The sequence below is a fragment of the Simochromis diagramma genome, unplaced genomic scaffold, assembly GCF_900408965.1.
Source record: "Simochromis diagramma unplaced genomic scaffold, fSimDia1.1 OVJJ01000293.1, whole genome shotgun sequence".
NCBI lineage: Eukaryota > Metazoa > Chordata > Actinopteri > Cichliformes > Cichlidae > Simochromis > Simochromis diagramma.
The window spans coordinates 3,877,853-3,896,227 of record NW_024386801.1 but is presented as its reverse complement, the minus strand read 5'-3'; the positions used below and the strand labels follow the sequence as shown (position 1 = coordinate 3,896,227).

At 41.0% G+C, this 18,375-nt stretch overlaps 1 protein-coding gene across 1 annotated transcript in view; it reads left to right on the top strand.

Moving 5' to 3' along the window:
* Window positions 1-16,256, top strand: part of mrpl23 (mitochondrial ribosomal protein L23) — a 48,534-nt gene extending 32,278 nt beyond the window's left edge. The window contains 1 exon segment of the mRNA XM_040026872.1: window positions 15,256-16,256. Within this exon segment, the coding sequence (XP_039882806.1) occupies window positions 15,256-15,420 (165 nt within the window). The 3' untranslated portion in view covers window positions 15,421-16,256.
* Window positions 16,257-18,375: the final 2,119 nt, after the last annotated feature.

Here is an 18,375-nt window from a genome sequence, read left to right as displayed (position 1 = left end):
GGTGGAATCTGACAGCGTGGAAAAGTGTGAAAACATCCACGATCACCAACGGATTTCGAAGGGCTGGACTGCTGCATGATGGAGAGGAGGACACCGCCACGGCCCTTCTGAGGGTGTTCGACTCTGACACTGACAACGAGGATTTCTTTGGTTTTGAAAGTGACAACGAAGGAAAGAAGCTGAGAGTGGATGACGTAGCCATCCTGAGCCTGTTCGTATCCGACACTGGAGAAGAGGACTTTGGTGGTTTTAGTGCGCAGGAAGATGGTGGTGAATGACTGACTTTTCTTCTTGTTAAAGCCGTGTCACTGCACCTGAGCCTAAAAGGTAGTCCGAATCTATTTTTCTGGTGTGCTGTAGGTTATTGTTATGTATTACATTTGTTACTCATTTATGAAGCACAGTACATGTTTCGTACTTGTAATTACCGCTACTTGTACATATACCTAAAAAGTTATGCAAATGTGTACCCATAACTTGTTTTTCAAAATATTACGGTAATAAAAGGGGCGTGTCTCCAAACAGCCATCTCTTTCCTGACAATTCCCTTTGTGCATATTCTCTTACATATGATAAGTCAATATCATCAAAAACACCTGCGGCTTTTAGTCAGGTGCGGCTAATGTATGTACAAAACAGGATTTTCCCCTGATTTTAGCTTGTGCGGCTAATATTCAGGTGCGCTTTGTAGTGATGTGCGGATCGATCCTGAAATATCGATTCCTTCGATACCAGTCATTTATGTTCTAGAATCGATTCTCACATTCAAATATCGATATTTTTAGTAATTTGGGGTTAATTTGTAGTTTATCATTAACAGCAACACTGTGGAAAGAAACTATAACATTCGGATTGTCTACATTCAAAGGAACTACTTCCTCTTCCGCCTTTCATAGTCATGTGCGAAATACGGCTGTATAAATGTCTTGCAGCCCCTTGGCGTGCGCACTCACAACAATGGCTGAGCGTAATTGTGCGGACGTATTTTACCTCCACACACAGCTGAGACATGGTTTGCGATACATGTGGCAAAAAAGTGCTCCAAGAGTGAGGTGTCGTGGCTATTCTTTCCCAACCTTGAGACCTCAGAATTAGGGAGACATTCAAAAGGGCTGTTGGGGGGGGGGGATAAATACATTTTACAGGGTTTATTTATCGGATAAAATACGTTAAATGTCACCGTTATTATTGGCCGGCCCGGAAACAGCGGGGGTGTCCAAATTCAGAGGCTGCTTCCACCTGAGGACCGGCCTTTGCGGTCTAAAGAAAGCCGGGTAGTACGTCATGAGCTCCCTCGGTGGAGTGAAACTCAGCCATCTGCTCCTTGCTATCTAAAATATAACCGGGCACTGACGTAAACTCTCGACTGTCTCACACTTTCTTTAATTAGTTTTCTGTTTGATGTTTATTCAGCTGTGTGAAAACCCTGGAGGAACCCTACCGAGGGATTAATAAAGTTACATTTAATTTAATCTAATCTAATAACTTTAATCTCAGCCACACCGATTTACTCACGAACAAATAAAACACTGAAAAAGCCAAACAATAACATTTTTAGGTTATCAAAGTGACTTATATATCATGTTTAACCCGAGTAGCGAAAGGCCGCGGGGGTTTGAAAACGATGTGTCAATGGGCTCAGATATTTGAAGTTTACACAGCTACATTCTCACCTCAAAATACGTTAAAAGTTGGTTTTTTTGCTACCCAGAAAGAGAAATAAGAGTAATATTAAAACTAAGTAGCTGCCGCCATTGTTGGAAACTGGAATTGGCTCGGCCGCGCTATGAATTCTGCAATATGGTTTTTCACTTTTGTTGTCCAGGTGGAAATTCGGGAGAATGGTGGCTCCGGGATTCTCCCGGAAAAATCGGGAGGGTTGGCATGTATGGTTGTGGCAACATCACTAACCTTGTCAAACACCTCAGAGTAAATCATATCACAGAATATGACGAGCGTATGTTGAGACGAACTGAAGTCCTCTCACGGAGTCCTTTAGTGCTGCAGGCAGGCAAGGTGTTCAAATAGCCACAACTTCAGTTTTTTTTATTTCTATATGATGAACTCTGCATTATTAAGTGATAAGAACAACTAATCTGATGTCCTGTAATCATTATGATGCTATAATTTGAGATACAATAAATAAAATAAGTTTTTGTACAAAGTATCGGTATCGGATCAGTATCGTCGATACCACCCTGAATATTACTTGGTATCGGATCGGAAAGGAAATCAGTGGTATCGCACATCACTAGCGCTTTGTAGTCCGGGAAATACGGTATTTACATTGCCAAGGACACATGTCCAGGCATGTCTAAAAGCAAGAGCCATGTGATGGCCTCAAATGACCATTTGGCAAAAATGGACCTACAGGGAGTGCAGAATTATTAGGCAAGTTGTATTTTTGAGGAATAATGTTATTATTGAACAACAACCATGTTCTCAATGAACCCAAAAAACACATTAATATCAAAGCTGAATGTTTTTGGAAGTAGTTTTCAGTTTGTTTTTAGTTTTAGCTATTTTAGGGGGATATCTGTGTGTGCAGGTGACTATTACTGTGCACAATTATTAGGCAACTTAACAAAAAACAAATATATACCCATTTCAATTATTTATTTTTACCAGTGAAACCAATATAACATCTCCACATTCACAAATATACATTTCTGACATTCAAAAACAAAACAAAAACAAATCGGCGACCAATATAGCCACCTTTCTTTGCAAGGACACTCAAAAGCCTGCCATCCATGGATTCTGTCAGTGTTTTGATCTGTTCACCATCAATATTGCGTGCAGCAGCAACCACAGCCTCCCAGACACTGTTCAGAGAGGTGTACTGTTTTCCCTCCTTGTAAATCTCACATTTGATGATGGACCACAGGTTCTCAAATGGGGTCCAGATCAGGTGAACAAGGAGGCCATGTCATTAGTTTTTCTTCTTTTATACCCTTTCTTGCCAGCCACGCTGTGGAGTACTTGGACGCGTGTGATGGAGCATTGTCCTGCATGAAAATCATGTTTTTCTTGAAGGATGCAGACTTCTTCCTGTACCACTGCTTGAAGAAGGTGTCTTCCAGGAACTGGCAGTAGGACTGGGAGTTGAGCTTGACTCCATCCTCAACCCGAAAAGGCCCCACAAGCTCATCTTTGATGATACCAGCCCAAACCAGTACTCCACCTCCACCTTGCTGGCGTCTGAGTCGGACTGGAGCTCTCTGCCCTTTACCAATCCAGCCACGGGCCCATCCAGCTGGCCCATCAAGACTCACTCTCATTCCATCAGTCCATAAAACCTTAGAAAAACCAGTCTTGAGATATTTCTTGGCCCAGTCTTGACGTTTCAGCTTGTGTGTCTTGTTCAGTGGTGGTCGTCTTTCAGCCTTTCTTACCTTGGCCATGTCTCTGAGTATTGCACACCTTGTGCTTTTGGGCACTCCAGTGATGTTGCAGCTCTGAAATATGGCCAAACTGGTGGCAAGTGGCATCTTGGCAGCTGCACGCTTGACTTTTCTCAGTTCATGGGCAGTTATTTGGCGCCTTGGTTTTTCCACACGCTTCTTGCGACCCTGTTGACTATTTTGAATGAAACGCTTGATTGTTCGATGATCACGCTTCAGAAGCTTTGCAATTTTGAGACTGCTGCATCCCTCTGCAAGATATCTCACTATTTCTGACTTTTCTGAGCCTGTCAAGTCCTTCTTTTGACCCATTTTGCCAAAGGAAAGGACGTTGCCTAATAATTCTGCACACCTGATATAGGGTGTTGATGTCATTAGACCACACCCCTTCTCATTACAGAGATGCACATCACCTAATATGCTTAATTGGTAGTAGGCTTTCGAGCCTATACAGCTTGGAGTAAGACAACATGCATGAAGAGGATGATGTGGACAAAATACTCATTTGCCTAATAATTCTGCACTCCCTGTATTTCAACTCCCTCTAACAAAGCAGAGTGCTTTTCAAAAAGCTGGAAACAACAAAGCACTTGAGGTAAAAAATAAAAAATAAAAACCCCACCAATGACTTCAACCAGGCTTCAAAGGAGGAGATTCTAACAGCTGGTGATCTGCAACCCAAATGTAAACAGATGACTCCACCGAGCATTGCTAGCTGCACTCCATATGACAGGAAGAGCAAATGGTGCATGTTATTCATTACTGATGCAATGACTTTAAGCAGCTGGTTGAAAAGTCTTACCAAAGATACAACTTCACAAGTAGAAAATATTTTTTCCGTTTCATTATTTGATGATATCAAGAAATCATTAAACAGCAGTCATGGTATACCTTTACTTTTAGGTGGTTAACACTGTGGCAGTGGATATGTCACTAATACTGCAGTATAATGCTTCTGCTGGTACCTCATTTCAATAGTGACAGTATTGTTTGTTTTTTCCATAGTCAGAAATTAAACTATAATTATTATCAATTATAAGTAAATTTTCCTCATTGTGATATGATTTTTACTTAGTCTAAATTTTGTTTAAAAGCCCCTTTTCACTTGTATTTATGAAGTGGGAATTATATCGGCTGTATTTAAGATGAAAGAAAACAGGCTCACAACTCTTAAATTCCACCTTAAAAATCACTGTCAGCCTGTTTGGATAGTGTCTCTTAAACACCTTCTGCGCACATGTACACACACAACTATTAGAGATGTCTGTCCTTTGCTACAGTTTACCTCATCATGGTATGTGGTTTACCTCACATCACCACATTGTTTTCTAGCCACATAAGCCACTGCCTCTCACCGTGTTGTCAGCACCTCTCCGCCTCTTCATGGCCCAGATTTCTCTCTCACTTTATTAGCATCTGTCTACATGTGTTTGATTTTTGATTAGCTCAATATCAACAAGCTGCAACATTAAATTGCATCTGTGGTACATGGCAACATAAAAGCGACATGCCCTGGTCTAGGGTTTCTCAGCATTGTAATTAGATGATCCGTGTTATTCTTTTCACTTGTAAGTGATTTTGTAGCTTATCGGTTTATCTTTGTGTCCCCTATCAAATGAGGGGATTGTTTTTCTGGCAGTGTATAAGAGCTGGCGTTAATGGCTCAGTTTCGATTTTCAGACCATTTAAAGCCCTCTGAGGCTGTATAACCACCTGAAGAACTCCTTTTTCTTTAACTCGGTCAAGTGTGGTCATCCAAGAAGTTGGTGTACTTGACCCCCACCTCGCAGTCACAACTTATTTAGCTCCATAATAACTCTTGGTGCTTGATGTTTTGAGAGAGCACAAAAGAAATGCTGATCTCAGGCTGTAAAAGAGTGGTTAGAAGGTCTTTTCACATGGATTTTATTGAGATTATCTGAATGGAAGTCACTATTTGACCTGGAGAGTAGTTTTACAGCTGTTAAACAGTCTTTAAAGTAATAAAATGTTGCTCCATGCTTCTTTCATTTCAGAGGACATAAAATGTGATATGAAAAAGGCTGTTTTGTGGATTTGTGATATTGGAAAATGAAATCAAACTTACCTCAATGGAGTTTAGTAATCAAACCTCTTTTTTATTATTATTATTATTATTAGTCTTGGAATAGTTCTTATTCTATCCTTAGCAGTCAGCGGGATCTAGGTCTTAATATATCATCTTTCACATCATGAAGTCTGGTCACAGTCCAGAGAAGCAGGTTGAATTAGCCTTTGCTGCCTTCACTGTGCGACTGTGCCATAATGTTCTATTCAGCTCCAGGCTGGTAAAGTGTCACTTTACTGACCTGGCACTTTCCTGTTTTCATCAGACACTTGAACATATCCACCCAGAGCAACTGTGACTTTCATATTTTATAGTTAAATATAACAGCCATCGTTTTTTCTTGAATTAATTTTAGTTTTTTTCTCCCCCTCTTCTTAAAGGACACTTACTCCAACTGTTTTAATAATGCACCCATAAGGAGTCAATTTTAAAAACAAGAAAAATTCTTAGAGCTGTTTTTAAGCTATGACTGCATGCTCAGTTTGTCACAGATCAGTGGGAAAGGTCGATCGAACTGAATAATTGTCCTTTATGAGTTTCTTTTTGTCTCTCGCCTAGTCTTCTGTTTTCCCATCTCTGGGGTCAGCAAAGAGGGTTACTTAGGTCGTGCGCATGACTTTGTGTATGTGTACGAGCACACATATGGATTCAACAAACTCAGGTTTCAGATGGGGTCATTTCACTCGAGTACAGTGTTGCCTGGGAGGCTTACACGAACTACATGCAAGCAGTTCAGTTCCTCCTCAATGTAGCGGTTAAGAAAACATGTTCACACCAGTTGTTTTCCTAATTTGACAGCTGCCCCCACCAACTGGTTAAATCTCTGACAGTGGTCCCGAAATGTGACACTGGCCAGACTGACAGTCTAAATGCACATTTCCTGGGGCAAAACAAGGCACTGAATTAGAGCTTAATAAAGAAGTATACATGTACCTACAGATGGGAAAAGTGAAACGGTGTGGTAATGAGTCAATGACAACATTTACCCCCCCACCACCCATTTCTTTCTTTTCCCCATTGAGAGGAAAACTGTGTTGTAATGGATTGTTCATGTGCGTAAGAGGAGTATGTTTACATTGCATGGCAGTACGGGATCGCTTCCCAATATTCCTGGATGGCAGCTTGAGTCAACTGGGAGCACGTTGAAGATGGCAAAGCTGTAGGGAGAGGGAAAATACGCCTCCTTCAGTTTGTCATCTAGGAACTAAACGAGTACCAGAAATAAAACCCTTAGAGGAACAAATGTGGAAGGGAAATACACATAATAATATTGCCTCTTTCTCCACTTTTGTCCTTTTTGGCCAGGACTGGGTCATCACCATAAATCACTCAATATGCTGTCATACACACACTCCCTCTCTCACTCAGATACACAGAAAGTCAGACAGACACACAGGACAGATCATTTTAGCTCAGCGCCAGGAGATGGATGAGACTGGGGTTTGCCTCTGCTGTGGTGCGATGTATACATTTCAAACAAAAGTATGAATCCTCTCTGCCAACACTTTCTCTCACTGCGAAAATGCGTCCAGCAGACGGTTGACATACATGCACGCACACACTCAGGGCGCGGCCTGCTGCCAACAATAAGACTTGTTTAACGAGTCTCAGCTCTTTGTTGATTTCAGTCTTGCTGCTTTGTTGTTTTTGTGAATCGCGCTCTCCGAGGCTGGTATTAATCTTCACTGTCTGTATACATAAGGTACCCAGAACTGCTCTGTATAACTGGGAATTGTCATGCGACAATGTTTGGTTCAGGTCGGGTGAAGTCTTGTTTCATTCACTGCTTCATTGTTCATGTTGTTGTGAGCTCTTGTGTTTATAGGACTGGGGTAGACCCCTTCCTTCGTCACCTCCTACTTTCATCTTTTTCCTGTCACGTTTACTTCCTCACATACTCTAGCCCCATTTTTCTCCCTTTGACCTCCTTCTCCTTTCTCCTTCTCTTACTCCTGGCCTCATCCAGTGTTTGCGTTCTGGATTCTGGATTCCTCGATGGCAGTGTGCGAGAGTGCAGCGAGACACTGAAGACCTTGGCGTTTTCCAGGTGTTTCTCTGGTGTTTGGCACTTCTCTGCCTGTGCCTGACTTATTTTGCACAGTCATCTCTTACTGTTATACTGCCCTCACTAGAAAACCTCCTGTAGTTTGAAATTGAAACAGAAGAACAGGGTAGCTTTTGACCGAAGGTTGTGCATGTTTTTCTCCAGGCACTCCTCAAATCTGGTATCAGAATTCAGACCCAACTGGCCACATGTTGAGAGTAACATGAATTCAGGCCTGTGTGAAGTATCCTACCAAAATAGCAGTTTCCATAATGTGTTTTGGATAGTTGGATGGATTTACTCAGGCTTTTCCAAATACCATTTTCTGGGGTTTGGTGCCTGAGTGCTAATCAAAAACAGGGGTAATGACTTGGGCAAGACACGCCAGAATTTAATCTTGTGACACTGACAAAATTACCATATACGCAAAGAAAGGCCACAGCTGTGCTTTTGCTGTTTCAGCTGTAACTCTACACATAACACAGTCACTGCAAACTCAAGATGCAGGAATTTGAACAAATTTGGTAATTTTTAATGTCCAGTGTTCTGCAGTTGAAATCGTTTTTGATTTACTAGTCTGACTCACTAAAACAATTCATTTAATACAGAATTGTTGGTACCGCTTTACTTTTTGTTGCGTTAAGCATCATAAGTAGATCGTATTATTGTACGATCTACTGTACAATATAAAGCACCTTGAGGCGACTGTTATTGTGATTTGGCGCTATATAAATAAAATTGAATTGAATTAAGCAGTGTAAGGAGTTGTACACGGACACTTGGAAATCCAGGGTTTTGTCAGGTAATGCCACGGAGAACTCCAGAGGTTCCCAAAGTGTGGGGCCCGCCCCCTAGGGGGGGCGCAGAACCATTGCTGGGGGGGCACGTATGAAAAGGAAAAAAAAAAGAATGCTTGGACACTGCTAGCATAATTGACAGGTTTTTGGCGGGATTCCCACACAAACGCAAAGCAGGAGATGAAGCATCGCCAAATATGTTTCCAAACCAACTTCCTTCCAAGCCAAAGACTATAAAATATGGTGAAGCATATCTTCCCTTTGGCTTCACCTGCACAAGTGCCGAGGTAGGTCTCTGCGACAGAATTACTTTCCCCTGCGTCGGGAGCAGCACTGGGCTGTCCAAATCACGGACAAACAGCATCCCACATTCTTGATTTTTAGTTCACAAACACTTCTTGTAATGACTAACTACTCCTGACATTTTGGAGATGTTAGCTCTTTATACAGTAAAGTTACAGCGGGATACAAATAACATCAGGCTGATCCTGCCACAATTTGTTCCCCCTGTCCAAACCACGGACTAACAGTATCCCACAGTTGTTTATGTTTTTAAACCCATTTTGCACACAGAGGCATTTTTTTGAAAAATGGATTGATAGTAATGTTGAATATTATTACACAGGAAAAAAACAACTACAGTAAAATAATCACACTGTGATGCCTCTGCTTTTCTAAATGGAGGGACAGTAACTGTGTGTGTATGTAAGCATGTAAAACCTGCAGATAGAGACAAAATACTGTTAATCTCATGTAAATCATCATAAATAACGTGGCGCACAGCGTGACGTGAAAAAAGGCACATACCTTTGACGTTGCGTGACGAACTCTGTATTCCTCGTCCACACGTAAACGCAAATACGGAGTTTTAAAAAAATCCTCCCTTTTCGGTGTTTCGAAACGCCGTTTATGTGTGGACGAAAGGCCCAAACGCATAGAAACAGTTGCGTTTTCAAAAATACCCGCGTAGGTGTGGAAGTAGCGTAAAAGAGTTAGTAGTTTATTTCATTGCTACCTGTAATTTATTGCAGTTTACGTTTATTCATGTAGTTGTCTACTAAATGTTTGTGGTGTGAAATAAACCTCAATGGAGTTTGAAAACAAAATATGGGTGTGTGTGGTTGGAGGATGTGTTTGTGCAGGGGGGGGGGGTTAGGTGTTGGGGGTGCGAAGATTTTTCTTGTAAAACAGAGGGGGGCCTAACGAAAAAAGTTTGGGAACCACTGATATAGTCCAAGTCGAGTGCAGCAGAACAAAGACCATTGTGGAGGGTTTATTCTCATGTCCAACAGTATTATGAACTAATAAGCTTACTGGAGCTTGTACTTGGTAAGCTTGTTGTTTGTTGCTAGTTTTTCACACCACTGTGCAGACTCTGAGATCTATCAGCAGTTACCAGTTGCTGGACTATGTCAAATTTTAGCATATTGCCCAAAATGCTATAGGCTGTCCTTATTCGCAGCTATTTTTACAGTAGACACAGTCGGATTCATTCTGCATCTTTAGCTTCATGTTGCCTCTCCCTCTGGGAATTAAACTATGCTTTGCAGCAATTATATGCATGTTTCTCTTGGTATTTTGGGGGTTGGAGACAGACAAAGTAACATTCACATCAGAGCCAGACCATTCCTTAACGCCTACACACTGACCCCATACAGAATGTTTCACATATTTAGTTGATTGACAATTGTGTTCATTGAAACAATTTATTTTTATTGTAGCAGGCCTCTACACATAATAATTGATCAATCTGAGTCATTTAAGTGGATTTTATTATGAAGAGGAAGCTGATAGTGTAAACTACAGTTTTAATGATCCTTATTTTCATTTTTTTGGAAAACCCAAACAGCACATCATAAAGATACATGAGACTTACAGAATAATCTATTAGTATAAATATTTACAAGTGTGCATAAACTCTGACTGGGTTTGGTGTGCGTGCTCTGTGGTCATCTAGAAATAAGCACTTGTAAAGACGGGACAACAATGTTATCTGTATAATTACATGATTTTCTTCATAATTTCATGGTGTTAAAAGAGCAAATATGGAAGAATAATATACATCAGGTGGGGGAAAAAGGTTTGTGGTTTACAAACGGTTTGTTTCACTGTTTTACTTTCACTCTTGCTCAGCTTTTATGTGCAAGTAGATTTGGTTAATTTGATGACAACAGCAGCTGCAGTCACAGTAGCAATAGTGATGGATAGTACCAGTAATTAAAGTAGTAAACACAGTAACAGCAGCAACAGTAATAGCAGTGGTGGCAGCAGTAGTAAATTCTTGTATGAGATGTTTCTCCTGCTTTGGCACTAATCCTGTCACACCTCCGCCACTCCTAGAATGTCAGTTGCAGGGTCATCAGCTGGAGGCAGGAGGACATATAGGTGAATTTTTAGAAAACACAGACTCTCGTTTCACTGTTATGCAGATGACTGCCAGATTTATGTTCCTCTTAAAAAGAAAGATGGGTCGTCTGTAAATCGTTTACAAACATGTCTGGAGGACGTCAAAGTCGTGGTTGGCGCTAAACTTTCTTTGTTTTAATGATTCTAAAACTGAAGTAATGGTGTTCAGACCTGCCTCCACTGCTGTTCCGTGTGTTGATTTGCAATCCCTGAAACCATTCTGTAAACCAGAGATTGTTAATCTGGGTTTTAAAATGGATCCTGAGTTTAAGCTTGAAAGCCAGATCGGGTTGGTTGTAAGGTCTAGTTTCTTTCATCTGAGGCAACTGACCAAAATTAAGCACTTTCTTACGAGACAGCAATTTGAAACAGTAATCCACGCTTTTGTAACCGTTCGGCTGGATTACTGTAATTCTCTTTATTTTGGGGTGAGTCGGTCTTCTGTTTTTCGACTGCAGTTAGTCCAGAATGCTGCTGCACGCCTTTTAACTGGCACTCGTAGATACGAGCATATCACCCCAGTTTTATATTCACTTCATTGGCTGCCCGTGCATTTTAGGATCCATTTTAAGCTGCTTTTATTTGTTTTTAAATGTTTGTCCAATGCTGCCCCTGTGTACCTCTCTGAGCTTCTTCATCCATACATACCTTCCCGGTCCCTCAGGTCGGCAGACCAGCTCCTCCTGAGCGTGCCCAGGACTAATCGTAAGCTCAGAGGGGATCGGGCATTTGCTGTGGCAGCACCAAAATTGTGGAATGAGTTGCCTTTACATGTTAGACAGGCACCTTCCTTATCTGTTTTTAAATCACATTTTAAAACATATTTATTTACCTTGGCTTTTAGCACAGCAGGACTTGTTGATGTCTCTTAATATGTTTCTTATTAATTATATTATTTTTAATTTTAAGATATTTTATATGTAATTTAAACTGTTTCCTCTCTGTTTTATATTTGTAGCACTTTGGTCAACATTGTTGGATGTAAAGTGCGTTATAAATAAAGATGCTATGCTAAGATGCTATGTTTCCTTGCCATCCCCTATAGCTACCTTTTGGTTTTTACCCAAACTGCTATCCTTCCTCTGGAGCCCACAACCAAAAACTTGATTTCTCAGCCGCCTCCTAGCTCCCTCAAAGCTATCCACAGGTTTGGGCTTCCACAGAGTAGTTGGATAACAAATGACCTTTTATAGCAAAACACTTCGTCTGTCTACAGCTTGTTGAAGCATTACATCATAACAGTATCTTTGAAAAGGTTAGGTTTTATGTAGCATCAAAGAAGTGATGTCGTGCTTATTAGGATTACAAATGATATCTTAACTGCTGATAGTAGTGAATGTTCTGTTCTAGTACTACTCAGTGCAGCAGTTGATACAGTGTTTTGTTTTATCACTTCTCTGCAGCAGTTTTGTCAAGCAGAACCATTGTCTGAATGTCTCGTTGTGCCACACACATTTTTTGTTTTCATTGGTGACCACAGCTCTCAATACTGTGCACTGAACTGTGGAATCCCCCAGGGGTCTATACTGGGACCTGTCTTTTTGTGTGTGTGGCCGCTGTGTCACATTAGACAGGGAGACAATATTACATTCCACTGCTTTGCCGATGACGTGCAGCTCTAAGTTCTACTACGTTTTTAAAGTTTTAAAACTTATATAATGTCGAACGGTTATTAAGAAATGGACGAGTGAGTTTCAGACAAAACAAGAATTTGAGTAATTGGCACAGACGAGCTGCATCCAGGTATCGTGTCTTCTTGCCCGGATGCAGGGGTGGGTACAGTGCTGGCTGTAGCTCAGGAGGTAGAGCAGGTCATTTACTAATCGGAAGGTTGCTGTTTCAATATTGCCGTATGAATGTCTGTGAATGTTAGATAGAAAGGCACTTGCTTAGAAAAAGCACAAAAAAGTGCTTGTATGAATGGGTGAATGAGGTAAGTTGTTTAAAGCTTTGAGGGCTCAGGTAGAGTAGAAATGCCTTTCCTGGGAAATTGTCTTTATGAAGAAATGCTCCTGCTTCACCCAGACGGCATCATCTACCACCATGGTTTTCTGCTGTTTCTGGCTAGCTTTAAAACAGAACTGTCACAGTGCTCCCAGCATCCAGTACATTTAGTTTGATCTGTATGTACTAGGGCTGCCACAAACGATTATTTTGATAGTCGACTAGTCACCGATTATTTTTGCGATTAGTCGACTAATCAGATCATGCATCCATTGGACATAAAATGTACAGCTTATTGCACAAACATGCATCTGCTCTTATATAACTATCATTAGCTTACAGCTTTAAGTGTTTAAGGTATGTGCTAACTAAAAATAGAGACAAGATGATAGTTTATTAAATTTTAATGAAATTTGCAGATTGTTTCGGTGAAATTTAATAAACTCCTTGCTATCTAAAATATAACAGGACACTGGAGTATATTCTCGAGCATCTCACACTTCTGATAATCAGAAGTGTGAAAACTATAACTTTAATCTCAGCCAAACCGATTTACTCAAGAACAAATAAAATACTAAAAAAAGCCAAAAATAACATTTTTAAGTTATCTAAGTGACTTATATATATTTAACCTGAGTAGCGAAAGACGGCGGTGGGTTTGAAAACAATTTTGCCGGGAGTCCGGTGTTCTCACGGGCTCTAGTGAACCTTGCCCCCGGCTAGCTATCGAGCTAGTGGGTAACCGACGTCTCTGAAAACGTCGGAGCGCTTTTGAAAATATGTGGTGTCTTGATAAACTGAGCAGATATTTGAGGTTTACACAGCTACATTCTCGCCTGAAAATATGTTAAACGTTTATTTTGTGACCCAGAAAGAATAATAAGAGTAATATATAAAACTAACTAGCTGCCGCCATTGTTGGAAACTGAGCTGGGCTGCGCTATGAATTCTGGGACACAGCTTCTTCTTCTTCGGGGTTTCACGGCAGCTGGCATCCTTGTACATGCAGTGCTGCCATCTTCTGTTTCAGTCCGTTATTACACTCTTAAATCCTACCACTTATTCCTGCGTCTTTTGTGATCTTACAAAGCTTCAAACGACGCGTCGACTATTAAATCAGTCGTGGACGATTTTGATAGTCGACGTAATCGTGACTAGTCGACTAATCGTGGCAGCCCTGGTATGTACTGTAGTCATGTTCTAACCTATAATTTAGGTTTGTATGCACTGTTTGAGGTTAGTGAAAAGCACCTTTTCGGTAGATTGTAATTATTTTTTTTATCAATTGTAGTTACAGCAGTGGCAATACAGTCAACCACCTGCCTATTCGCGGTTCAGTATTTGTGGATTCGCGGATTTCTATAGCGCTAAAATATTTTTTATTTTCATTTTATTTTAGTGACTAAATAAATTTATTATGATTAAAAAAATATTTACTAATTTTCAAATATTAACATTAATGTAAAAACACCAAAATATCAGTAAATTGTTTTGTTTTGTTTTTTTTCTTAAAAAAGATTTGCCAAACAACATGCAAATTCCTAACACAAAGCTCACGGGAAAATTAAAATAGGCATTTTTAGAGGTATTTGCAGATTTCAGCAATTCGTGGGCAGTTGTGGTCCCTAATCCCCACGAATTCCGGGGGTCGACTGTAGTGGTGTGGCCTTAGCCCGAGGTGTCTGGGTTCAACTGAGAAGAGTTAAGAATGGGTTTCAGATGTAACTAAGCACAGATGTATAACTCTTGTGGGTGAAGGTTATTTTCTCTGTGATTCACTGTAATTCGATTCTATGAGAGAATTGATCATGTAGGTTCTTTTAGTGTTTTAGATGTATTGACAAATATATAGGGTTTTTATATTTCTCTGGTAGATGTTCTACTGTTGTTGGGGAAACTACTAAGTTATAGCACTCTGCTTAACATGTAAATGCCCTGTGATAAAAATGACATGTTCTTGCATTTTCCCCTCATTTGATCCTTTGACTCTATTGTTATCAGTCTCAACTGAATTCTTGTTGCCAGGTGTCCACGAGGGACGCTCAGAGAGACAGGCTGTAGATATGTTTGCATGTCTGCATGCATGACCTGTCTCTGTGTGTGAACGCACTTGTGTGCAAGTGAGTGTGCATGCATGCATATGTGTGCTGTCTGTACTGTACTCTGTCAACATGACACAGGCTACATTTTGCCAGAGATGCATTAGTTATGGCTAGAAATGGGTTAGTATGGAATAAATAATGGATACCATCTTTTCCCTCTGAATAAATCAAGACCAGAGAAATGGACAGGAGAGGAGAGCTAAAAAAACTAAAGACAAGACAGTGAGTGAGCATCTGTGTCATATGAAGAGTAACAGAGCAAGAATGGTGACACACTCTCCTTCTTTTTTGCAAAGAACTGTGATTTATTTTAGAAAGGTGCAGTTTGACATATTTGTTACACAGAAAGTGATTTACAAGATTGATGGTTTTTGAGTCTTAACAAACAACTGATTTCTCTCATTAAGTAAGAACACAGTGTTTTTTAATCTAAAATTTTTTTCTGTGCTTTCTGTCTTTGCCTCCTCATCAGGCGCTGGGCCAGACATTTACTTTTCCTGACATCTTCCCAGAAAAAGAGCGGGCACCGGCTGAGGGCTCTATGGAGGAGATGCAGGAGAAGTTCATGGAGGACGAAAAGCAGAGGCAGAAACTCGACCCCAGGAGAGGAGGGGTCACCGAGTGGTTTGGACTCTGAGACAGACTGACAGACTATGCGTGTATGTGTGCATTTCATAGGGATCAACATGCATTGACTTACAATATTTTGATGACACTTCTGTTTCTGTAAGAAACACTTATAAGTGTGCATGAAAGAAGAACGAGCATGTGCGTGGGAGACTGCAGCCATGTGTTTCGTGTGTGTGTGTGTGTGTGTGTGTGTGTGTTTGTGTTTGCGAGGCGTCAACTGAGTAACCCGAGCCAGAACAGAATCCGAGGAGGAGGAGAGTGGCCAAGCTCCATCTTTGATGAACCCAACTCGCCAAATTTCTATCACCTCAGATGACCTCTTCTCTTCCTCCTCACACTCTACTTTTCCCACCTCCTCTCCTTTTTACCACCATCTCTTTGGCAACAGTGTAATTGCACCTCCTCGCTTTGTTTCTCTCTCTTTTTTTTTGTTTCAGAGGTTTTCTCCCTGCGCCCCTACTGTGTTTTTCCTATTATGCTCATCCCTCCGCTATGATCTCCTTCTTTCCCACCAATGACTGTGATGTCCCTAGTAGCCATTATTCTTAGGCTAGTTGGATCTGACTATCTGGGCAGCCCACAGCCTTCTCTCTTTTATGAGTTTGCCTTGGATTAATTGACCACTTAAGGTAAACAACAATTAAAATGTTTGAGCAAAGCGAGCACATGGAAATTACAGGAGGGTTATATTGCAGCATTTTGTGGTAGCCCATCTTGCCGTAACTCTGGAAAAAGATTGTACTCTGTGTGTGTATCTTTGCCTACCGTGCAAGACTTACCAGTGAATCTGTCCTATTGTACATACTGTTGGAATAAGACCTAATAAACAGTCACTTGCTCTGCTTTGTCTTGTGTTGTCCTTTCTTCATCTCCCACGACTGCTGTGTTGAAAAACAGCCACCTTGAGATTCTGTTTGCTGCACAAGTTTGCCTGCGCAAGTGCCAATGTGGTCTGGTAGCTGTTTTGACAAAGTAATGATCTGTGTTTGAATCGGGCCAGTGGAGGATGGAGCTCTGTTACGGTAATAAAGCCCATAAAAGGGAGGGACTTCTCCTGGGCACCCTCAGACCCTCCATTATACTGAAAGGCCAAGGTTACTGTAAGTGTCCCCCAGCCGTGACCACTAATGCTCTCTGGCTAATACAAAGGTCCAGTCCCTGACCTCACCCAGCCAACTCATCTATCACTAAGGAGAATGTCAATATTGATCCTGTTGGCCCTTTGTCTGCTGCCTGGAACCACTCACCCCCTGTGTTACTATAAAGCAATCTGATTTGGAATGAAACAAGACTCCAGTTACACAGCCCCTCCGTTTCTCACTCTTTCCCTTGTTCTCACTTTTTCACTTTTTTATTTTCTTCTTTCTCTGCTCTGCTCTCTTGTTGCCCAACCTGAACCTCCAGAGAAACAGCTGCTTAACCAACTGAGAGAGAGTCCAAATTCCTTTTCTCGCTCTCCCCCTGGCCTGAACAGACCCCACATGAAAGTTGGGAAATCAAGTTGTGGTGTTTTCCAAGTAATTATCTGTTCCTGTTGTCCTCTTGTTCTTTGTCACGGGGAAGCCCTGTTTGTTCTAAAGTCACATACATGCATTGGTACATTAACAGCAACTGTCAACAATAATCTGACAGTGAGCCGCTAACATTAAATCTCTGTTTAAGGCCTGCTGACAGTGGTGGTTATGTAGTGTTGGGGATACATTTTTATTTTTTTAACTGCAGAGACATTGCACATTGAGACACACTCGGTTAATGAGCTCATCTCTTGCTCACACACTTAAATGTCTCTGAGTCATTTCAGCTCTTTAAAAAAGACAAGTAAACAGGAACAACTCATTAACTGATAAACAGAAAAAGACAAAGTCATATGCTAGAAGGAGTGGGTTATTGATGTAACATCCTCTGAACAGTTCCACCATGACTTACATTTTTAGGGCCAGATTTCCTGAGGGCAAAACCCTATGTCATATTTCCTAAAGAGGTCTGTCAATTTTGTAACTGAAAACACTGACAGTTATTTTTTTATACTGGGCTTATTGCATATGTGGGCCTGTTTGTAGTTTACGTTTCAGAGTGCACACATTTTTCTGCAGGCAGTTTAATGCAAAATTCCACTATATTTAACACTGAAAGAAGCACGCTTCAATTTGTGATTCTGTGACACTAAGAGTGTTCCTTTATTTGAAACAAATGCATAATTAGTGTGCATGGATCGCTCAAAGGTGTAAGCATAGTGCCAAAGCTGTAGCCCTCTCCTGTGGCTCGTCACCTCACACCGCACGTTTAGAGCCGAGCTCCACATATTTCTCATATTTCATATTTCTCAATAATGCTTTGATGAAAGAGAGCAGACCTGAATTGATATCCAGGTGGAGCAACGGAGACAGATATACATATAAGGATGCCTCTTTTATTGGGTATCACAATTAAATTTTAGAAGTGAGCAAAATGTTTATAGTGGTCCACAATATAAAGAGTGGTTCAAACTGAAATGGGATTTAGAAAATAAAATTGATGAGTGCATTTACGTGCATGGCACAGTGACAGCAAATCCACTCACGCACGGTCGGATCAGGATCTGATGGTAAATGATGATTTTTGTTCTTCCGCACGTCCTGCAGGTCAGCTGTTAGACAGATTTCAGGTTCTACGGTTGAATAGTTTGATACAAAGCAGGTCTCTTCTGCATGTATCCCCTGAGCTGACAGACACGTTTGGGGATTGCAAACATTTGTCCACATGGTTGCCGGCAATTTCTAACTAGCATTTAAGAGTTTTCCGTTACATCAAAGGCACAGATTCTCAGTCAGCGGAGAGACAGAAACACATGCATAAAACCTTTGCTCACCATGTCTCATATGCACAATTTGTGCAGTTGCAGCTTCACTATTGCTGCTGAGTACATATGTACCCTAGGTTGGTAATGTATTTAGCACTACAATGCAAGCACACTACAATTGAA